Source organism: Taurulus bubalis, assembly GCF_910589615.1.
Source record: "Taurulus bubalis genome assembly, chromosome: 1".
NCBI lineage: Eukaryota > Metazoa > Chordata > Actinopteri > Perciformes > Cottidae > Taurulus > Taurulus bubalis.
Genome location: NC_136589.1, coordinates 27,059,699 through 27,083,975, shown reverse-complemented (window position 1 = coordinate 27,083,975; position 24,277 = coordinate 27,059,699). Strand labels below are relative to the sequence as shown.

Below are 24,277 nucleotides of genomic sequence, written 5' to 3'. Positions count from 1 at the left end.
TCAGTGTTACCCTATTTTTGCCAATGATGATACGTTGATGATCTGGAGTTTAGAATGAATGATGTTTGTTTTCAGGTTGTTTGTATTATTATTTTTGCCTGTAGCCTTCTCTTTTTAGGTGTACTATTATCTTTCTGGATCTTTTAACACCCCTCCAAACCCAGCCCAACCGTTTTCCCTAAAAAAAAAAAACTTCCACTTCTCTCTAAGAGTTTCACCGACTGTCAAACAAGCATGTTAGAATTTTAAAGAACTTTTATTCCCTCCCTGTATCTTGCCACACACCCACTTCTCTGCACTGACTACCAGATAATTACCCTCCTCCTGAAAAAGCTCGCCTACCCCAAACCACATGAGCCTTTTGGCCAGTTTTCATGCACTTTAATAAAACTGTGTGGATATTTTCAAGTGATTTCAAGTGTCAGTGTCAGCCTGCCTTTGTTGGTGTCTCTCCTCTCTGTTCATCTTGACTTCTGTGTAACTTTATTGTTCTGAGCAGCATCAAGCAAAAAATTCCCAGTCAACAGAGCAAGTAAGTGTGACCACTGGATAACGAAAATGCTTGCCTTGATATGCGGCCAGTTCATGCAAGCCAAACCCGACCTTTAACCTTTCCCCATTGCCTGAGAAGAATTTAAAGGGTTATTGCCTCCATTCAGATGCTATCATTATTCTGTGCAAGAAGAAAAAAATCCTCAAACACCATAAAAAAAAAAATCAAACAGGTTGTTTTAAAAAATGCAGAAGGAATGTGCACTGCTTCTGGATCGGTTTCATGCCTGATGAAATGCTGCTCTGTTGCGCAGTTAGTGGACACAGCTGGTGATTCCCATCTAAACATTTGCATCAGAGCCTTTTGACGACCACCTGGAGTCATATGTATGAATGTGTGTTGTTTATATACTTATGAGGACCGAATGCGTTCAAAAAAATGTAAGGAAATGAGACATGATGAATCATGTGGATGTTGATTTTTTTCCCCCTGCCTTGATTACTTTTAATTGCTGTGAGCAGTAAGATTTAAATTCCGATTACTTTCTAATAAGGTCACTTTAGTTTTTAGCATGTTTTTAAGTCGGAGTGATAAAGGAGTAGGTCAAATGTTCACAGGTAAAAAGATATTCTCGCCACTTTATCTAAAATAAACTAACTTATATATTTAATAATTGAAGTCAGATGCTTAAAGACAATAAGTATAAAATATATTCCTACCTGAGGCCAACTGCGGATCCATCCCCATGTTCTGTGATCGTGAGGCAGCTATTAACCCTTTCATCAAGTGCAGATCATATTTTTATGATATGACGCCTTGACTCCTCTTTAGCCTTCTTCAAAGTAGTCCTGAAGTTACAAACTACTAGAAGATAGTGTGATTTGATCAATGGCTTCAGAAAAGCTACTAATTGGACCTGTGTGGTAAGACTTTTGTCAACTGCTACTTAGTTCCAAATATTGCCCCTAAAGAAATACCTCTAAAAACATACCAAAATAGAACATACGGTCATTTAAGGTCCTCATAAGTATAAAGATACAGATGTATGTTTGAGTCTGCATGCATGTGTCTGTCATAACTTATTCACATGTCTTCAGACTGGTGCACCCAGATGGCAGCCTGGCAGACCTCACCATGCTCAGCGCCAACTCGGGGGAGGCCACACTGTCCAGAGAGGAGCAGGAGCCGCAGGAGAAGCAGGAGGAGCAGGGAGGGTGGGAGAAGGAGAAGGACCCGGCCCTGGTGGTGATGATGTATGACACTGACATGACTGGCGAGAAGCACAGGACTTTCTCTGACCCGCGGAAGTCCAGCACAGAGGAGAGCCAACCCTGCAGCGCGCAGACGGAGCCGGAGCCGAGCACCGAGCAGAGCTCAGGTACTGAGCAGCTGCAACACAGCAGGTCCACAAACTCCACCAAGACACTGATTATACAGTAGATCCTGTTAGGGGTGCAACTCACTATTATTTTCATTATAAGTTCATGTGTTGAATATTTCCTTTCTAATCATTTCACCAGTCAGACCATCTATCAAGATTGTGTAGATAAGATATCAGTTTGATACTAATGTAAATGTAAGCAAAGGAGTGTCATTTAAAGCAACAATATTTTAACTACATCTGAAACATGACTTGCTCGTTCTACCGCCCGCCTCATCAGTTAGAGTCATGCCCAAAACCTTTCTCAGCTACTGTTTCATGAAGAAGCAGACGGTGAATGAAGCCAGACTGGAATAACAATAACACTATCCTCAACTCGTGCATTGTTGGTTTTGAATGGGAAGTGCTTGTGTTTAATGTGCCTGGGAACAAACAAATATCAAAACAAATTGTTGATCACGTTTCAAACTTGTATTTAAACACTTCAGCGTCTCATGTGTTTCCCTCCAAAGTACATTCACACATGTTTCTCCTCACTGTGTTTACAGCTGAGGCTCACGTGTGCTGCTCTTCAGCAGCTACAGAGCACTTCCCATCATGAGCGCAGAGACCTTTTCCCTCAGATCTCTCTCAGCCTGTAGCTCTTCAGTCTGCTCAGAAGACATATGTTGCATACAGTCTTTAAAGGCCAAAGCTCTCTGAGAGAAGCTCAGTCTGCTGTCCAAGTATCTGCTGCCTACACGCTCAGCAGCCAGCCATTAATCATCCTGAGTAAAGCTATAAAAATCTGTTGTATTGAAGATTTCTGGGTTCAGTAAGATTTACTTCTGGTTGTCTGTTCTGTCACAGTGTAGCTCAAGTGGTCACGTTCGGCCATTACATCGCCCGCTAAAGCCAACTAACTATTATCATAATTACACGGACAGTCACGTTGGTCTTAAGTTATTATGCTGTTTATATACACAGACAATAAAATAGGTGATAAAACACAACACTGGCGGGCCTCGCAGTTTATAATTAGCTGCAAGCTATATGAGCTATATGCCCTGTCAGAGTTTTCTCATCCAAACAATGGGGCCTCTATTAAATTTTTTTTTTTTTTTTGTGAAAACATACACCCGCCAAACTGTGTCTGGAGATTTTATATGCTTCGTGAGAATATAAAACAAAATATTAAGTCATGTCATTCTCAGGTAATTAAAGCAACACTTTTGAATGTGCTTGTTAATACATATTTTTCATACATCTTGACATACTGCATACTGGAAAATATTTTACAGTTTCAGAATACATGCAAAACACATGTTCAGCTGTTAAGTTGACCCCATAAGATGGTATACATATTGTCATACAGATTGTCACATGCCACTCCCATTTTACTCTTCTAACGCACACAATACAAACCTAATTTCTTCACTGATATGCATGTTTGCTGAATGGAATTTAATGTGAATACCACTTATGAATGAGAGATGTATTACTCATTAATATAATTATTTGTAGGGCTGCAACTAATTCATATTTCCATCGCCAAATAATGTACAGATTCTTTCTTGATTAATCATTTGGCTTTTAAAATATCGGAAAAAATAATAATTCTCAAAGTTCAAGGGGACATTTTCAAATAAAGCAAAACCCAATAGTATTCAGTTTATTATAACAGAAAAAAATTCAACACTCAAGAAACTGGAATTATTGTTTTTTTCGCTGTTTTGGTTAAACAATTGCTTATTATCTTTTGATGGACAAATCAATACTTTTTTTATTGGATTTTCAATATAACTAGCTAATGTTGGCAGAGTCTGATTATCTGGAAGATGTTCAACGTCGTGGCTGAATATTTAGTGGCTGCCGTATGCGGTGCACTCCCTTAATACTGGACCAACATTTAAAAACCGTTGTCCTCATTAGTTACAACACAAAAAAGAGAATCATATTATCAGTCTGCTCCAGCTTGAGTTGATGTTTGAGAAGAATGCTGGTAGAGGAATACTGGTGTTCAAACAGAAGACATACTGCTGTAATTAAGATATAAAACATGTTTCCATTTGCACTTCTTCAGTGCTGCTGTTTTCCCATTTCAGTGTATCTGTTTTTTTGTCTCTGCTTCTTCAGATCTGAAGAATAAATGGCACCTGGTGGTCGACCGTCTGACTGTGCTCTTCCTCAAGTTCCTTGAGTATTTCCACAAACTGCAACTGTTCATCTGGTGGTTACTGGAGATCCACATCATCAAGATCGTGTCCTGCTACATTGTCTTGGTCTCTGTCAAAGAGGTATGAACGCTTAAGGTTACAATGTGGAACAATGATCAATATCTGGAACAACAACAGGGAGTCGCACTATCAATCGGGTTTGACTTTGATTGACTTAGATTTGACTTCTCAGATACTCGTTAGCATGCAAGCCATCCCATGTGGTATATAAGGCTTCCAAATGGTCCTGCAATTCATATTCTTGGCCTTGATTCTACCAACTGTATTGTCATCAGTTTTTGTAGTAGAAACAACCTAAAAAAAGCCTGTGTCTGTAGGATTATAATTCATAGTTAGATTTTATTTGTTCAATCAACATGTGCAAGTTTACTGTTCGTACTGTTTCCCTTGTGCTGCTTCCACAATGGAAAATCCTATATATTATTTGTACATGTGTTTACTTATATGAGTAGTCGATTTGAAGGTTTCTTTTGGGGCATGCCAGATGTAGCTACGGATGTTTGTACGGTAGGTAAGTTTGTTTAATGTGGAATGTTTAATGTGGACTTTCCACCGTCTGGTTTATCATTGTGCCAGGTGCCACACTGTCAAGATTGCTTCACAAGGCCCTTGATTTGTTCTTAAATTAAGGACTGTCATGTCACAATCTGCTATAACTAAATACATTTAATTCAGTTCTGAGGCAAAGAGTTATTTAATTTAAACATAACAAGTACTTACAGTTACTTTTGGCATTGTTCACATTTTCTAGGTTAATTTAATTGTGCTTACACTCTCACTTGGTCTCTTGCAACACTGTGCCAACTTTAAATATTTTGAAATAAACCAGGATTTTCTGTGACTTGCCAGATAATAGTCTGGTGTTATTGGGGCGAACTATAATAGCTGTTTTCTTGCCATCAGGGCTCTTTGAGTTTGGCACAAACTGACTGAGAGGTTTAGTCTGGATAAGCTGCGAGGCCTTTAGATTCTTATTAAAACTCACTTTTATAGACTTAGACTTATGTAATGTAATGATCTTTTATTTATGGTTCTTGACTCTTTTTTTATTTACCTCACATTATTCTTCACTTTTTTCAATATAGAGTGCTATGTGTAAGTGTTTAGAAACAAATACTAGTTGTTGTAGTAGGGTGAGGATGAAGAGAAAGAGAATGTCAGTGGGAAAAAGATGTATGTGAGCTGTTTTTTCTGACCTCATCGCCTTTATTGTGTCCTGTGTAGGTGTCTTTGTTCAACTATGTGTTCCTGGCATCATGGGCCTTTGCACTGCCCTACAGCCAGTACCGTCCCCTTGCCTCCAGTGTTTGCACTGTCTGGACGTGTGTCATCATTGTATGTAAAATGTTGTACCAGCTGAAGACTATAAAGCCCCAAAACTACTCGAAGACCTGCCCTATGGTGAATACAATCAGAACATGCTCTTTAACCGTCGTTGTAGACACTACATACTGCTAAACTTTATCTTTTAATATCCTTCGCTGAAGTTAGAATACATTTTTACTCCATTCATGCATTTATATTTTCTTTCCACAGCCAGCAAACTACTCAGAAAGACAGAGTAATGACATGAAGGCGTCTCTACTGTATAGAGAACCAATAGATCCAGCCAACTGGATCGGCTTGGAGAAGTCTCCTGACCTTCTGGGTTATCTCAGGGTGAGGAGTAGAAACCTTCTTCAGCTGAACGTTTGCAGCATACACCTAATATCAGCAAGTGAAGAACAATTCATAAAACTATGGTCATGAAAATAATGGAATTTGTTAAAGGAATAGTTATAAGAGGAGGTTGATACCACTTTCAAATCTGTTAGCTTAGCTTAGCTCAAAGACTGGAAACGTAGAGAAACAGCTAGTCTGGCTCCGTCCTAAGGTTACAAAATCTGCCTATTGGCATCTCTAAAACTCTCTAAATAACACATTATGTCTTGTTTGTTTAATCCGTGCAAAAAAAATGTGTTTAAGCAGAGCTGCCAACTTTTCAAAAAACCTTGGAGTGAGATTTTGTCGGGGGTGACCAAAATTTTGCCGCGCACGCAGCCACACACGTTTGTGGCTAGAATATCAGGAAATTTGAATTAATTTGGCGTTGTAACATACCTTAGTCCAGGGGCGGGCAATTAATTTTCCCAAGGGGCCACATGAGAAATTTGGACCGTTGTGGAGGGCCAAGCCAATTCTGAACTTAATTCAATTAACTCAATATTAATGTTATTACTTTATTAACAAACTGTAAATTATATGGTTTTGAGCTGCTACTGGTAAGAATACATGTTACAATAAGGCTATGAAAATAAGTTAAAAAATGTAATGTAATTTTTTAAGATTTTTTTAAACTTTACCTTAAATATGTATGTTAAAGACCAGCAATTTATTGACTTTAAACAAAAGCAATAAGTGCTTTTGATGATTTCCAGTTCAGTTGTTCTTACTGAGAAAAGTCCAGTCTGTGTTGGCTTTAACAAGAGCATGAAGTCTGGTTGAATGAGGTGGAGATGTGAAGGACAGCTGACAGGTATCGGTGAGAGAAGATCTGATCTGTTGAACTTCATCACTAGAATGTTTGTTCTCATGTAGGTAGATCCAAGAACCAACATCTTCTGAGCCTACTCATGTGAGGAAAGTTCTCCTCTTTAAGGGAAGAATAAAGATCCAGAAGTGATCCTGACTTAAAGTGCTCTGTGGATCAGACCGCAGGTCAGATCCGCGGCGGCTTTGTGCGATTCATTTTCAATCTGGAGACAGAGACTGGGACTCAAATGTTACGTTACAGGAATACTTCACCCCCAAAATTATCATGTATACATGAATTACTCATCCCATTTTTCATTGAATGATTGATGTAAAGATAAAGACAGGTCATATTAACTTGAGTTACAATACGTTCAAACTCAGCTTTCGAGTATGAAAAATATGACACATTTCCATCATAAGTTGCCAGAAAATGAAATAGGTAAAAAAACAGCTCCTAAGTCTTTTTTCTTCTGTCGATGAATCACCAATTGGTTATTTTTATTCAATACATACATAGTACATATTTAAATAAATTCCCCATCTGTGCAGAACAACCTCTTGATGCTGGCTCTGTTGGCGTTCGAAGTGACCATTTATCGCCATCAGGAATACTTCAGACTGAGAAACAAACTGACGCCTCCCGCTGCCAGGATCATCTTCCACGGCATCACACGGCAGCATCTGGACATCGGCATCGTCAGCTTCATCAAATACTTCATCAACTACTTCTTCTACAAGTTTGGACTTGAGGTTGAGACAAGTGAAAAGAGCACCAAAAAAAAAGTCTGATTTGATCTGAAAACATCCCTTCATGCTTGTGTTCCCTGCGTGTTTCTCTCAGACGTGCCTGCTGTTGGGAGTCAATGTCATCGGGCAGCGTATGGACTTCTACGCCATGCTTCACGCCTTTGCCTTGATCACAGTCATGTATAGACGCAGGAGGAAAGCCATCGCTGAGATCTGGCCCAAGTACTGCTTCTTCCTGGCCTGCATGCTGACCATCCAGTACTTTGTCTGCATCGGGATCCCACCAGCAGCCTGTAAAGGTTTGTGTGACCAACTCGGCCTGCTGTCGGAGCAAATATGTTTATTCACAAAATGCTTATCTCTAAACTTAGACGTCTTGGCCTATAAGAACATTGAGAACTTAAATTACAAAAATACATATACAATATATATATATATATATATATATATATATATATATATATATATATATATATATATATATATATATATACATACATACATACATACATACATACATACATACATACATACAATACAAGAAAAAAAGCTCATGCACCTCTGTGTTTTTGATTTGTTACCATGTCAAATCTCAGTCTTGTTTCCTAAAAAAATGCGTCAATTACCTTTTGAGGGAACAAAACTTTGCCCAGATTACGCTTGTATTACGCAAAATCTGCGTAAATACATAATCTGCGTAATACATGCGTAGAAAGGAGGTTGAGCTGGATTGCAGTGGATAGATGAGTCAATCAAACACAGGACTTTCAACATATCTGTAGCTTTTACAATTGTACAATGTCAACATATTATTCTGGTTACTGGGTTGCTCTTATTTTTAGTCCCTTGCTCCACAATAGACCTGGAATGTATGGCCGATGATAATGGTGCACGTTTTCATTTCAGACTATCCCTGGAGGTTTCCCAACTCTAATACAGACTCCAAAGTGATCAAGTGGTTCTACATTCCAGATTTCCTGACCCAACCCAATCCATTGTTCCTCATCTGTATGTTTTCTAATTGACATATTTAGTGATTATTACACTGATGATTGTCCTTATAGTTTCTTGTATTGGATTTCTCTTCTCTTCTTTTCTAGATGACTTCATGTTGCTGCTGTGTGCCTCTTTCCAGAGGCAGGTCTTTGATGAGGAAAACAAGGCGGCAGTTCGCATCATGGCTGGAGACAACGTGGAGATCTGCAGAGATCTGGACGCAGCCTCGTTCAGTGTCCACAACCCCGTCCCCGACTTCATTCACTGCAGGTACAGCAACTTACACTAAAGTTATGCTACTATTACACTGCAGCAGTGGCCCGAGACTACATCGATACAGCCCACCGCACTGAATCCCAGACTTGTATTTCAACACATACATTCATTCATATAACTCTTTCACATACATTGACTGAACCGGCATTAACACGGATGACAACAAGACACAGAAATGGAAAGGAAGTGAAGTAGCCGGCTTAATTGATGCTTAATGCGGTTAGATCCCGACAATTAAGTCAAAAGCGAAATGTTATCAAAACAAGCAGCAGCAGTTTGGATTTAAGCATTAAGGCGTGTAGTGTCTACTGGTTAGGGTTTGGTTTGTTTATACCTTTCTAAGAGTAAAACATTAACTTTAAAGTTTTACCAATGTTGTGATATAGTGTAGATATTTATATTTTGGTCGATGGTTTACTGGATAGTACACTGGCCTGTAGTTGTAATGCAGCAATGGGAATTCATTATTTTAACATCACCCTTGGTGGATGTTAAAGACCTGTTTTTTGGTATTTGACGCTCTGGGATTGAGAACGGACTGGTTTGCCATATCAGCTTAAAAGGTGACGATATCTCAACTTGGTTCTGCCGCCTCCTCCAATTGACTAACAAATCAATTAATGCATGTTCAAAACAAAAAGGGTGCCGCTATTGTGCCAAGTTAGTTACCAAGTAGAGCGTTGAACTCAGAGATGGGCTACAAGGCAGAGGAGCAGGCCGGAGACAGATGGTTGCAGGTTTAGAATTTAGAAACGTAAAACAAAGGCATCATTCTTCCCAGTTGCAGCAGCAACCACATGCCGCTGAGTTAGACGCTTGCTTGCTTTGTACCCCAGCCTGTTCAGTCGAGCTGCTCAGAGGCCAACTCGGTAGAAAACTGTTGTTGCACTTAGCAGCTAACTGTGTAAGTGTAGAAATCTTAAGTGGAGTGGTGCTAAATAAGAACATACTCGCTCAGCAAGCCCCTCACCCTAGATAAATAAAGATAAGACAGATGACAGTAGCTTAGTGATAGATGTTATTGAATACCCAGTGTATGTACATAATTCAGAATTTTGGCTGCCGTCCGATATTTTAATCTAGAGCTAGATACTGATTTTGCACATAAAAAAGAGTGAAGAGAGGATTCTGAGAGGCAAGGAAATAGAGAGTGAGTGAGTAAGAAAGACAGCGAGAGCATCCTGACCTCTCCACAGTCATTGATTATGTGCTCTTCACATTCCACTGTTTTGATGCGCAAAGTGGACAAGTCTTTTATTAACGCACTCTGCGTCCATCAACAAGCCCGAGTAGAAAGAAAGAGAGCTGTACAAGCCCGTCTGTCCACGCCACAGCAGCTCTGCACTTATTCCATTGTTTCCCTCCAGGATCGAATTACGGATAGGGGCGGGGGGGAGATCCATAATCAACAAAAACACTCTGTCCGTCACTCCACGACTCAGACGCTTTTGCCCTGTACTCTAACTCAATAAATAGCTTTTAAGTATGGAAAAAGGTATTCTCTCCCCTGATGAAGAAGGACACTCACTCAGTATTCCGGCCCATCAACGTGTTGTCCGATCCAAACCCACTTCATCAGAGCTGCTTCCTAAACAGTGCAGCTGTTGTTGTGGTCCCGTGTTTTCCCCAGGTCCATCAAATGAATGCCCGTTGCTTCTTATGTTTTCACTCCACACATCATATTAACGGTCTCTCACATGAGAACACAGGGTCCGCTCACATGCTTTTAGCACGTTAGACACACACAGGTGTGTGAAATGTACACATATCTGTGCTGAGTGACAGGTGTTCCGTTTCAGCTCTGGATCCCGTTCATTGATTAAAGTGTCCGGACACTAAGTGATACACTAAGTGTGAATGATGGGCAAATTATGCGCACAGCAACAGAATGAACTGAAATACTGTTTTGACTTTTATGATGTGGTAAGCATGCTTCCTTACTAGAAACTTAGCTCAGCTGGCCCGAATCCATGCCGTTTACTTCCAGGTTCATGTGACTCAAATCATGATCATTTGCCCCATCTCAAATTAAGCAGAATTTTTTATTCAATTCAACATACACAATAAAGCCATATTTGGGTTAAATGTTTATGTAAATATATGTAAGAGAGAGTGGGCGAGGAAAGTTAATTATTGACCTTGGGAAATGTAGTTTTTTTTTATATATCAAGGTTTACTTTCTAGCCTTTTCTGGAGCTTTCAATCTTCATCATCATTTTGAGTTTGCTCTGGCATTATCGATTTAGTTCTGTTGTCCCCAGTTGATTACAGTGATTAACATAACTCTGGAAAAAATATAAAAACTAATTGAGATGCTATATGGTTTTAATAAAATTTAGCAAGTGTTGGAAGAGGTAAGTTGATCTTTTATTTAAGTTAAAAGTACCAATATGAAAATGTAGAAAACAATGTTGTTTATTAGAAGTAGAAAGTAGTAGAATCAAAATATACGACAAAGTACCAAAAGTAAAAGCTCATTTCAGATGCATATATAGTAAATCATTGTATTGTAATGTGTACATTACTTTAATCTGCAGATGATAAATAAGGATAATTTGAATTTTTAAAGTAACTACAGCTGTCAAATGCATGTAGTGGAGTAAAAGGTACAATATTACCCTATGAAATGTAGTGTAATATAAGTATAAAGTAGCATAAAATGTAACTACTGAAGTGCACTACTTCTAAATTGTACTTATTTTAGTTAATATCCTTTCACTCTCTACCTGAAGGAATTAACTATGAAAACCTCCCACTAAAAACTAAATTCAAACTTTCGGAATAGCAACAATTGAGAGCTTCATCTTTACATCACAAACCTGCCGAGTTGGTAAACATGATGCTGTGTTCACTTTATGTCACGCAGACCTCATTGGCTGGTTGAAAAAAGACATATAAGTCAATCGGGAAATCAAGGAAAAATTTCATGTTTTTCCGAGAAGAAGAACCACAGTTGCGTTACAGCAACATTGCTGACAGTTAAATGTAAATGTAAATATAATAAATTGTTTAAACAGGCAAGGCAAGTTTAATTATATAGAATAATCCAGCAACAACACAATTTAAAGCCCTTCACATAAAACATCAAAAGACAAAAGACAAAGTATAAAAAAAACATGGCATAAAAGGACATTCAAATACAATTAAACCAGTCTTTACAGAGCCAAGAGAATAGAAAATAAAGACAAGCTAAATTAGAAATAGATAATAAAGTCAGTAAACAACAGAAAAGTATTCAGCCTTGATTTAAAAGAAGTGAAAGCTGCAGCTGACGATCAGTTGTTTGGGGTATTTGTTCCAGATAACACAGGCAGTACATATAATACACAGTATGTTGTGGAGTATGTGTGAACATCGTTTCTGCTGCAGCATGAGGATGCTCTGAATGATGCGTTTACTGATGTCAGATCACCTCTAGGTATTGAATTGACATTTTTGTAACCTTTACCTGACACTCGGAGCTGCCAAGGCATCCGAAAAATAACTAATTTATCTGTTGAATTTGTTTTCTTTTTGGAAAAATAGCGCTGACGTATCGTTTTCACTTCTGTCTTCTAGGTCCTACCTGGACATGCTGAAGGTCATCATGTTTAGCTACCTGTTCTGGTTTGTCCTCACAATCATCTTCATCACGGGGACCACGCGGATCAGCATCTTCTGCATGGGCTACCTGGTGGCCTGCTTCTACTTCCTGCTCTTTGGTGGTGAGCTGTTGCTCAAACCAATCAAAAAGATCCTCCACTACTGGGACTTCCTGATCGCCTACAATATCTTTGTAATCACCATGAAGAATGTTTTGTCTGTGAGTAGCCTATCTCAAATTGTATATTGAGATCCCTGAGAAAATCCTTCATAAAGTACATACGGGTCAATATAATGTTTAGATTTTAAAAGCTATGTCTGCATGAATGAAAAACACATTTATTATAAACTTCTTTGTTCTCAATATTTTAGTTCATACTAACACTGCCTGTGTGTTATGTGAAATCAAAGATCTTAATAAAGATATGTAGAGATGTAATCTATAAAATAAGTATTCGTGTTCTTAGATCCTGTCTTGTGGATACATCAACTCACTGATTGATAACCAATGCGGGATGGTCCAGTTGTTCAGTTTGGCCTGTACTATCAAGGACTACAACATTGACACCGAAGCAAACGAGAGTGAGTGGACTCAACGTTTTACTTCTTCAGCTCAAATCTTAATTTTGGCTGCAACTAGACATGTTGATGTGAGTTGCTGCTTCATGTATGTCCAAGAATGTGTTTCCCAAGAAGCTGAAATTAAACCCACACTCTTGTTTTTCAGGCTTAACTCTCAGGGCCAATTTAGTTCAGTGCAGACTTAATCTTGTTAATCTTACTGGATTTACAGTGAATACAAAACTCTGCCACGATATTCAGTGAAACAGTAAGATGTATGCACATTTAGAAACAACAAATAACTACTGAAGCACTGAGAGGTGAAAAACAGTTTAAAAAGAATATCTTTCTAAATTCAATCGTTTTTGGTCATCTTTATCTGTGATTTTTTTTTGACAAAGCTTTGTTGCAAGTAGTTTTCATTTCGGCCACAAAAGGCTATGGGTCCCCACTATCCCATGTTCTATTACTAAAAGCATTGATGTAACTTAGTTTTCCTGGTCAAACCTTTTTTTCCCACCAGTTTTACAGATGATTTTGAGGATTTTGAGGAAATTAGAAAGATTATTTTTTTGCAAAACCTTTTTTTTACCTGTCATTGACACATTGAAAACAACACAGTTTCGATGAGACTTAAAAATAATAAAAAAAGATCACCAAAATTGTTTTCTTCTCCCCTCCATCACAGGGCTTTCGTAGAAAAACAGTTTACATTAACATTCTTGATAATTAACCCTCATAAATATCCTCGCTTTCACCAATCATTAGAGAAATGTGAGCTGAACGGCAGCGAGGCCGGGATCATCTGGGACAGTATCTGCTTTGCCTTCCTGCTGCTGCAGAGACGAGTCTTCATGAGCTACTACTTCCTCCACGTGGTGGCTGATATCAGAGCGTCGCAGATCCTCGCGTGCAGGTACGCAGATGAGGCTGAGGCAGCCCGCTGCATAGAGACACCGTGGCTTTTACTGCCATGACATGTTAAAAAGCTGCTGTGAAAGAGGTCTACGAATCCGATATATTTGATAAAGACACAAGAGCGCTCTGATGCTACAAGGCCTAAGGTTTCAAGAAGTTTTCAGTAAGCAAAGAAGATGTAAATAACTAGATGGACAGACTGTGGACACGGAAGAAAAAAATAAAAGTGCTGATGTGTATTAAGAAAACACGTCTTTTTTTAACAAACAACAGAAACCACAGTAATTACAAAAATGCTTGAGAGAAAATGTGCAGTTCATTACAATGGTATTTCAATAAAATTCAACTTGGCTCCTTTTGTGACTGACTTGCTCAATACAGTGACGTTATGATTACATTTCAATTGGATGATTATGGAATCAATGAACCCATTGAAGGGTTGTGTGAGATTGTTTCAGCTTCCAAAGAAAGTGAATATTCTTTTTGTAGTAAAGTAGGATCAAGCCCCCACACCGTGACTCGTGTTTTTAACCTTTGATTGTGTTTCAGAGGGGCGGAGCTTTTCCAGGCCACAATAGTGAAGGCGGTGAGAGCGAGACTGGAGGAAGAGCGCAAATCTGTGGAGCAGCTGAAGAGACAGTGAGACTCCGCCTGTTTGACTTACTCCAAGTGGTGTAGTGCTGTGGTTTAGTTGGCACTAGATGCAATACGAGGGGAAGTTTTGAAATGGCAATAAGGGAGCTCTATGGCACATCTAAATAAGATATATGCCACACAGGCAATACATTGTTGTTTTTTGTCTTTTCATGGAATTTTTTGACTATAGAATATAATTACTAAAACATGGTTATGTCTGTATCCTGACTTTGAGTCTCAATTTAGTCCAGAAGTAAACATGATTAAGAAAGCCATTTAAAATCTATTCTTTGTTAAAAGCAACTCTTGTCTTGGTCTTTACTGTTTCCAGGAAGCCATTGCTCCGTATATCATACTACATAGAGTCAATGTATTCCCACCACTTACAGTTATCTCAGGAGTTACTGAAAAGCTCTGATAATATCCACTCACCCGCTCTAATGAGCACTCCACTGTTTCATAACATACACTAATTTGTATATGAAGCCTGGAGATGTGTATGGTCAGTCTGTTATGCCGTCAGTGATGTTCCTCTGTGTCGATACTTTGTGTCTCTTCACTGCCTCTCTGATCTAATCAGGATGGAGCGCATTAAGGTGAGGCAGCAAAAGTTTAAGAGGGGCAAGGAGAGGATGCTGAGCATTGCACAGGAGTCTGGCGACGGACCGAGCCTCGTCCACCACGAGGAGGATGATGATGACGGTATGACGACGGCTGACTCTGTCTGTGCTGTCAATGTTAGAAAAGTTGGTGTTGAGGTTAAACGTTTGCTAGTAGTACTCAAGGAAGATGGGTGAGAGTGTATCAATACCTTAAATTCAACCTAATTCATAACGTATTTTGTATAATGATGTATTTGCATTCGTATTTGATCTAAAAAAAAAAAGCAGCTTAATAGTGTAAAAGAAAAATATGACTTGAAGTTTGTAGAATAATTATTTATTTTATGAAATGTTGCATTGATGTATTTGTGAAATTTTAGGAGCACAGCGAACGAAAGCCAAGACCAAAAAAAAGCAGTGGTGGAGGCCGTGGGTTGACCATGCTTCCAGTAGGTTGACCCCCCAACCCTCTTTTTTCTCTTACTCCACTCTGATTGGCCCTTGTGTCCTTGACCAGAACGCTGAGGATTCCCATACTGCCCCAGGGCTCTGAAGGCACCAACACAGTAGTCTTGCGCCAATCAGACTTTAGTCTTTTTCTGTCTCTATTTAAGGGCCATTTTTACTACCTGCAGCTCTCGTGTACACTATGTGTGGAGAGGCTCTTCAGTTTCAAGATGATCTATTAAACCGTGTCGGTATCAGTGCAGAGCAGGGTTGCCTTAAATAGACACAATGAGACTTTTGCAAGAGAAAATTACTAATGTCTGGAGGTTTGTACTTGACATTGTTTAAAACATAATCCTCGGTCTCACCTAAAGAGCCCACAGTAAGGAGAATCACTCTGTTATAACACATTTTCATGCAAAGATATGAAGTCGACTCGCCTTTATTCTCAGTACTGGAATAAAGGATGAAAGGGTTTGTTCATTCTTTGCCTGTGGACATGATCACCAAACAGGAGTAAATAAAAAGGGAACGATTGGACCAGTGATTGAATATATAAAATGAGGACCTTTACTGTCTCTCTTTGTGGTAAATAAAAACAAATACCAGCATCTCTGTGAGTCAATATAGTGATCGCCTGTTTGGTTTGAACTCATGTCTCATGTCGTTCTACACCCCCACATGGCATTTTCAAATTATTTATCCATTTCATCTCTTTGTCATCTGATGTTTCATCTCCATATCCCAGCATCCTCCCTCACCTCCCGCCCACTGCGGTTCTGTTCAAGGACATAAGTCAGCCTTGTCTATCCCACTTAACTGCTGTAGACAGGAGTAGCTTAAAGGCAACTGTGCTGACTGGAATAATTTCTTATTTAATCAACGACCTTCATTGTGCTTTGCGCTCATAGTTCTATCAGTAACATTGTGTGTTTTCTGCATTTTCTGTTTCATTCTTACATGTCTCTGATGTTTTTAAATGCGTGTCTATTTCACAACTTACTGTAGACTCTGTTAAATGTTTAAAAGTAGTGCATTTCTTACTTTTACGGTAAGTGGTTTTATTTTCCTGCATCTTCAGCAAGGGAACCCTTTCTGAACCTAATTTCAATGTTGTTAAAAAAAGATGAGTGACTTCAGCCTCTGTTTGACTGAATATAACTACACTTTACCCTCTGCTCCCTTCAGTGGTTAGAAGTGGAGACTATTACTTGTTTGAAACCGACAGTGAGGAGGAGGATGAGGAGGAAGAGGAGAAAAAAGACGATGAACAGCCAAAGAAGTCGGCGTTTCAGGTGACTCCCACTAGTGTCTAATCAGTTTCAGTGTGAAACAAGATTTTATTTCTGTCTCTGTCACAGTTATCTAATCCAATTACATTCTTTATTATTGATGAGGATGTTGCATTCACTAGAGGTAAACAATAACGTATCTTTACTCAAGTACTTAACAGTTCGAAGTAAGGAAATATTGTACTTTTTACTTCATTATATTTTCTGTATCTGGAGGAAGAAGAAAAAAGTACTCAGATCCTTTGCGTAAAAGTAGCAACACAACAATGTAAAAATACTCCAATAAAAATGTAAAATCTGACATACGTAAGTAAAAGTACTGAAGTAAATGTACTTAAAGTACAGAAGTAAAAGTATTGTAACATGTGAACGTGTCAGCAGAATTTTACAGTGGTAGCTGGTCAAAGTGGAGGTACTTTTACCTGCTTCAGTAAAAGTCCAGTGGTTCCCAAAAGGATCTTAAGATAGATCTAAGGGGTCGTGAAATCATTAATGGACGAAGAAAGAAGAAAAAACTAACTTTTTATAAACCAAATTTGTATTTGATATTTAAAGCAATAATAAACCACGTAAGGAGGTTAGATGTCTTTGGTGACGTCTGAAATGTGACAAGAGGCTCCAGCTCGACTACTTTCAGTCAAAAAGATCACACGCCATCTATTTATTTTTTTTACTTATGTTTTATTTTATCAGCCTGTGTTTTTCACGTGTACAATGCTAACCTGAAAATAAGTTAACCTCTGTTATTTCTAAATAATAGGAAATAATTTTCTACTAATCCTCTCCCACTCTGTCTCTTTGTAGCGAGCTATTGGAAAGTTTGTCTCTGCTGTGCTGGCCTTGCCCAAGTCTATCATTAAGCTGCCTAAAACTATACTGCAGTATGTAGTCAAGGCAGGCAAGGTACTCACCACTAAAACAGCACTTAAAGTAACTAATAACGCCCCAGCTAACTGCCTTTCCAGCTCATGTTTGGTGTTCCGGTGTAACCAGATGTGAAACATATTCACATTGCTAGATGAGTTCATCCATTTCAAAAGCAAATGCTAATTTGGCATAAATCATCAAACATAAACTGGAATAGAAATGCTTTGGCTTTTGCTCTTTTGCATGTTATTTTGACTTGAAGTGGGCTGCATGAACTGGAGCATAATGCTGGCATTTTGTTGGTTGGGTTATGTGTTTCTTGACTGTTTTGACCTTTTTAATTTTTTCTTCTGCTGTGAGCATTGCATTTGTGAGTTATTATGGTCAGTGAGTCACTATCAGCAACTGGTGTTTGGGCCTTGCCTCTGTGTTTGGGCATGTTTTCATGCAATATCAGAACATGTTGTATTGTATATTGTTTATGAAAATGGTCGGTTGTCATTTAAAGTGTATGATTTGTAATTGAGAGACAAAAACATGCAAAACCACCTTAAAATGCTTGTTGTTGCTCACCTTTGTACCTCATAACTCCTATTTTTCATATACTTTCATCAATACTGAAGTCCCTCTTTCTACTCTATAGTTTCTTTATCACGCCTGGATCACAGATCCCAAAGCGGCCCTCAGGGCACGAGGGAAAGAGAAACGCAAATTTTGGAAAAAATACACCAAAGGAGTTAGACACAGAAAAAGCAAGAAAAATGGTAAGCAAGTCTACTCGCATGAAACACACTTTCTAGCCATGAGTGTGAATGAATTTGACTTTCAATTTCATTATTTCAACCATAATGAGATGTCTTTACTGTACTCCAGCAGGTAATGTGACCATAGAGCTTGGTGAGCTCTCAGATGGACAAGAAAAAGATGAAGAGGACACGAAGTCTGCTGGTCCAGGTTGGTTTCTCCTCAAGAAAATAGTTTTAGGACTCTTCAAAGAATGTTAAGTTAAGTTCCTGCTTCATATAGTGTTGATCACTATTGTGCGTTAGTTTTAATCCATTTTGAATTTGGCTGTGAATAGGGGGGTTGATGGACGATAATGAGTTAGGCCTCTTATAAAATTATAGAATGGAAAGAATATAAGTTATCTACAAAAAAGTAAATGGCTTTCTACTTTCCCTAGTTTAGATTCCACTGATTCACCCAATTGTGTAGATAAAATTCTGGTTTTGAATAAGGATGCTACTTTAGATTAATTGTATTTTACCGTTTGCTAATATTTGAGGGTTATTCCTTCTACAGACAGGAGGAGGATTATTAATATGCTCTGTAACGTTTTGTAATGTTAGTTTGCACAATTTCTTCATATTAGCATGAAACAATCAGCTATTTCTTACTCCCACTGACAGCAATTCTTTACTGCACCCTGAAAAGTTTAACTAATGAGTGTTTTGTTTTGTGTTAGACAACATCATCAAGCGAGTGTTCAACATCATAAAGTTCACCTGGGTGCTCTTCCAGACGATGGTGGACAGCTTCACCAAGTGGATGAATGACATGTGCAGGGAGTACATCGACATCTCCACTGTGCTGCGTATAGAGCGCTGCATGCTGACCAGAGAGGTCAAAAAGGTTAGTTTTTAAATTGGAATTGGGCTTGTTTTCTTTTCTTTTTTTTTCTTCTCTTTTTTTTTACGTTTTACAAGCCAATTGAAGAACTTTGTTGTAATTAAGAGAACCAGTCATTGTTTAACTTCTCTTCTCCCACCAGGGTAACGTGCCATCTAGAGAGAGCATCCACGTCTACTACCAGAAGGCCATGAGGCTCAACATGTCCAGGCAGGCCAGTTTGGATCAGCTAAGTGAGGACGAGTCGGCCTCGGGCTCCGCCAAGGTCCACCGAGGGCGAAGAGGCTACCCCATGGAGAGCCAGGACTCCACAGCATCCAGAGACAGCATATCCAGGTACACAGAGTCCCAGCAATACAGCATGGAAGACCAAATGAGTCCCCATCATGAAATGTTCCAGGGAGGGTTCATAAGTGGTGAGAGAGACCGCAAAAGAATACATTCTAGCTTCATGACTTCTTTCTTCTATAGTTCTCTGAACTTTCTGTCTAATTTTTAGGTTGTAAATTACAAAAAGAAGCTTTCAGTGAACAGGGATGGGACATTTAGTTTATCTTTTAAGGTTTTAAGATTAGAAGTGTAAAATAAACCATTAAACTCATATACTTGAAGACTTTATTGCAGAAAATTCTTCTTTTTTTGTTAAAGCATGACTGGACAGGACACAAATATGTTTTTGATTTTAACATGTTTATTCCCTGTTGTGCCAGCATCACAATTCCTCAGATTCTTGTTATCACTAAAACATGCCCCTGAATGATGAATTGTACCTCCACATGTGGATACATTCTGGCACAGGTGTCTCCCATTAATGTTTGTCCTGCTTCCCCCTTGTCTAGACATGCAGATAGTTTGAGGTTTTATTCGTCCAGGTTTTGAGATATGACATTTAATATGACATTTAATGATGTTTAACAACAACATTTGTGAACAGTTTCATTGGAACTACTTTCGACGAAAGGAATAGTCCCTATAGCGTGTGTTGTGTGGATTATCCAGCGACGTTGTGGGGTGACTGGGGTTCAGTGATAGAGAAGGGTTGTCCTTCAATCTGAGGATCGGCGGATCAATCCCTGGCTCCGCTAGTCAATGCCAATGTGTCCTTGGACAAGACTTAACCCCAAATTGCTCCCGTAGCTGTGCCTACGGTGTATGAATGTTAGATACTCCCGGTGGGCAGCCAGTGCCATCAGTGTATGAAAGGGTGAACGATGACAAGTAGTGTTAAAGTGCTTTGAGTCGGAAGACAAGAAAAGCGGTCTACAAAGTACAGGTCAATTTATTATTTGTTTCAGGAATAAAATGTTGTTTAAATGTATTTCAATGTAATTGTCAAAGTCATTGTATTGGAGGCAAACATCTCTGAGACGGATATCTTAAACCCTTATTAGCCAATAAAACCAAAGCTGTCTGCATGGCTACATACCCCTAAAGGTGAGTGAGAATATGTCACTTGTTTTTTAGCAATTGGGTGCATTATGGTGTAAATGACAGCCATTGACAGCTGAGGTAGTTCAATAACATCACATTGAGCATGATCGGATGTAGGATGATCATATTCCTGCTCATTTTTGTAATGTTAAGTTTGGATGATTTTATTACACATTATATAGGGAAACCTAACATAGATCCCATCTCATCATCACTAACCATTCCATGTGTCACTCTCACCATCTCTCAGTGCCTTCACTGAGGCCACCACATTGTTTTCTCGCCAATCCACCCTGGAAGACCTGGATGGAATGCCAGAGTGCATTCCCAAAACCAGCGAGCGGGCCAGGCCCAAACTGCGTAAGATGTGCGGCTTGGACGTGTCCAATTCGTCAATGGATAGCTGCAGCAGCTTCATGTCCAGGTGCCTGGTGTCTGCATCATCCATTTACACACATTACTTCTCATTGTCACGGACATGAAGAATATCCATCACGTCTCCTGACTTCTGTTTTATCAAAAGACTCCTCCAAATCATTGTTTGTATTTTTTATAACCCTTTTTATTACATTCTGTCAAAAATGCAAAGATAATCAGAAAAATTGCATGTTTTTTTTTCCTATTAAAATGGAAGGTTTTCACCCGGTAACAGTGATATGAAAAGACATTTTACAGATCTTTGATGGTTTCTCTTCAGAAATTGTGTTTATGTAATTTAGGATTGAAACACCACTTTTCTTGTTTCAGTGATCATTGAGACATACAGTAGTCAACAACAACAACAACAAAACACTTCACTTTAATTATTTAGTTGTAAGCAGATATAGATGTTTATTATTCTATTTGTCAACAACCGTATCAAAATAAAAAATAAAACGTAGAGTGAAGAACTCTTCCAGGTGTGTCTGCAACGACCGTAGCTGTAATGTTTGATTGAATTAATACAAACTACAATTGCTTCGTCTAGACCGCAAGCGTATCAGACTTGTTTTTTTTACTTTCACGAGAATGTTAATCTATACAGCTGTCTGCACATGCTCCAGGCAGCTAAACTCAGTTCACTGTGTCACGGCTCATGCTGTCTGATTAATGCTCCCTCTGAACAGAAACTGTCAGTCCTGCTGTGTGTACCGGCTGCTAACAGCTAACTAGCTCTCCTCCTACCGACGTAAGAAGATGCGCTACGTTGTAGTCAGCGCTCGGTTTAGTTTGTTATTTGCTAAGCAATAGTTAGACATACATATACTGTATACACAGGTTACATTCAATTGTCTTAAGGAGCCATGCAAATCAAGGAACTATTTTAATCTATAGGGAAAACAGTAATTAAAACTGAAGCAGTTCTTGATCACTTTAATCATTTAAATATGTTTTCATAAAACAGTCATAAATGAGCACAAAAATAATAAACTCCAGCAGTGTGCGAGATTAACTGTGGACGGATAGGCAAAGAGCATACACAAGGCAGAATAAATAATATCTTGGTGATGATGGTGAATGACAATTATATATAATATGTCTTTATAGGTGTTACATCTATTTGTTACAAATACTGTTCACTAAAAACACCTAAAATTGTTGGATTAGACTACAACTAAATGATGGTTTATTATTTTTTTTTTTAATTTTCTGCTTATAAATGCTTTCCTTTAAAAAGAAAAATAGAAAATAGTGGATAGTTTGAAATAAAAAGGCTTTAATAAATATTGGTTGGTACATTATAAAAATACATATCAGTAGACCTGGCACCTATTGAGGAGGTGCAATTGAGCAGATAGATTTTTCATTTATTCTGTGTAAATTAGGTGGCTGATTCTATTTCAAACATTCAGGTTTTTTTATTTCCATGTGAAGAGATAGACTTGACTCAATTCCTGCTGCTTTTGTCCCCTGCAGTGAAGCGACCCAGTGCGTCACGCTCTACTCCAGACAGGGCACCACAGACACCATAGAAGAAGTGGAGAATGAGCACGATCAAGGGGAAAACAAACGGCAGCAGCGGCAGGTTCTCTGGGAATCCCAACAGCTAGATGAGAGTGAGGGGGCTGAGGGCGGTGGCTGGAGTGATGCCGAACCAAAGGAGAAAGGGGAGCAGGAGGGTGAGAGCCAGGAGGGACTGGAGGGACTGGAGGGACTGGAGGGCGAGGAAGTACCAAAAGACCAGCACAGAGAAAAGAGAGAAGAGGCACCCTGGGAATCCTTAGGCCCAGATGAGGGCCCCTCTCTCAGGCTGGAGGAGACAAAGTCTGCCCCTTCTGCCCAGGAGAAAGACTTCACCACTGAGAGTGAGGATGGAGGAGAACAGCAGGACTTCATGCAGACAGAGGGGCGAGTAGGGCTGCTCTACACTCCCGATACAGATGCTTCTAAAACGTCTGACGCTGACGTGCCTCCCAGTTACAGCAAGGCCGTCAGCTTCGATCGTCTGGAAGTTAGCGATGACGAGAGTGACATGGACAGGAAGAGGCGCATGGTGATGACCTCTGACAGCCACTCAGACAGCAGGTCAGACATCATGTTGCCCTCCATGACCACTGAGCTGACCGCCAGCGAACTGCTGCTCAACAAGTAAGTCCAAAAATTACCAAAACTTGTTCAGCATGAAGCCTCACAGGAATCACAATCAACAGTTATTTGTCTCAGACCTTTTACTGCGGATTCATCTTGTTCATTTTAGAAATAGCATCTAGTTTGTCCTATAAGGTGTAAGTTTGTGTCTTCCACAAGTCTTGGTATTGACCTATGCACTTGCTGAGTGCTTTCTGAAGTGTTTCTGTATTACAGAATATCAAAAACGTTCCATTCAATGCTTAATCCTGTCGAAACTGGAATCAAGAATTTTCAAATAATCGAAGCTCCACCAATCATGTACATACCTGCCTCTTGCACTGCATGTTTTAGATCTCACTCCAGCACCTAGATTGTGTTATACTAAAATAAACTGCTGCACATCCCAACAACAAAAAATATCAGTAATATGAGCCAGAATTTAAGTTCCTCTTTGCATCGACAGTCTGTGATTGAAGAGTTCTTGTGAAACTTGATTATGAGACTGTGTGTGTGTGTGTGTGTGTGTGTGTGTGTGTGTGTGTGTGTGTGTGTGTGTGTTTGTGTGTGTGTGTGTGTCAATGTTGTTCTGCATCGTTTGTTTTGTGTTTCTTTTTGTCTTTGTTGTCTTTTAAATCTATTTGTGTTGTTTGTGTGTGTCTCTTTAAGTGACATTTTACGGGTGAAGCCCAGGGGCCCATTCAGTAGTCCACCCATGATTGCAGTCCTTTTCGTGAATCAAGAATATCCCAAATAAACTCCAAATCAAACACCAAATCAATCCATCTCTTTATGTCTGTTCAGGATGTTTTATGATGAGGAGCTGGAGCGGTCAGATAGATTCTACCAAAAACAGCCTCTGATCCTCCAGCTCAGCTACGCCCTCTACAACATGTTGGTGGCCAACTCAGAGATGGTGTGCTTCCTGGTCATCATCATCAACCACATGGTATCGGCCTCCTGCATCACCCTGGTCCTTCCCACCTCCATCTTCCTCTGGGCCATGCTGTCAGTTCCCCGGCCCAGCAAGCGCTACTGGATGACTGCCATCGTCTACACTGAGGTACAGTCAGATATGGAGGGACATTTTGTATTAGCATTGGTGAGAATATGTTGAATATCTCAATTGAGCATAACATTCG

At 39.3% G+C, this 24,277-nt stretch overlaps 1 protein-coding gene across 1 annotated transcript in view; it reads left to right on the top strand.

Annotated features, from left to right (window-relative positions):
* The window catches only part of piezo2b (piezo-type mechanosensitive ion channel component 2b), a gene marked incomplete at its 5' end in the record, with an annotated part of 78,880 nt that overhangs the window by 41,629 nt on the left and 12,974 nt on the right, over positions 1-24,277 (top strand). Inside the window, 24 exons of the mRNA XM_079222619.1 lie at positions 500-532; positions 1,591-1,871; positions 3,990-4,150; positions 5,315-5,491; positions 5,627-5,749; positions 7,154-7,354; positions 7,446-7,650; positions 8,258-8,359; positions 8,452-8,617; positions 12,182-12,425; positions 12,673-12,787; positions 13,535-13,682; positions 14,234-14,323; positions 14,901-15,022; positions 15,303-15,371; positions 16,558-16,664; positions 17,466-17,564; positions 18,172-18,292; positions 18,402-18,482; positions 18,994-19,160; positions 19,300-19,493; positions 20,839-21,012; positions 22,485-23,156; positions 23,940-24,198. Coding sequence (XP_079078745.1) covers positions 500-532; positions 1,591-1,871; positions 3,990-4,150; positions 5,315-5,491; positions 5,627-5,749; positions 7,154-7,354; positions 7,446-7,650; positions 8,258-8,359; positions 8,452-8,617; positions 12,182-12,425; positions 12,673-12,787; positions 13,535-13,682; positions 14,234-14,323; positions 14,901-15,022; positions 15,303-15,371; positions 16,558-16,664; positions 17,466-17,564; positions 18,172-18,292; positions 18,402-18,482; positions 18,994-19,160; positions 19,300-19,493; positions 20,839-21,012; positions 22,485-23,156; positions 23,940-24,198 — 4,111 coding nt within the window. The remainder of the gene's footprint in view (positions 1-499; positions 533-1,590; positions 1,872-3,989; positions 4,151-5,314; positions 5,492-5,626; positions 5,750-7,153; positions 7,355-7,445; positions 7,651-8,257; positions 8,360-8,451; positions 8,618-12,181; positions 12,426-12,672; positions 12,788-13,534; positions 13,683-14,233; positions 14,324-14,900; positions 15,023-15,302; positions 15,372-16,557; positions 16,665-17,465; positions 17,565-18,171; positions 18,293-18,401; positions 18,483-18,993; positions 19,161-19,299; positions 19,494-20,838; positions 21,013-22,484; positions 23,157-23,939; positions 24,199-24,277) is intronic.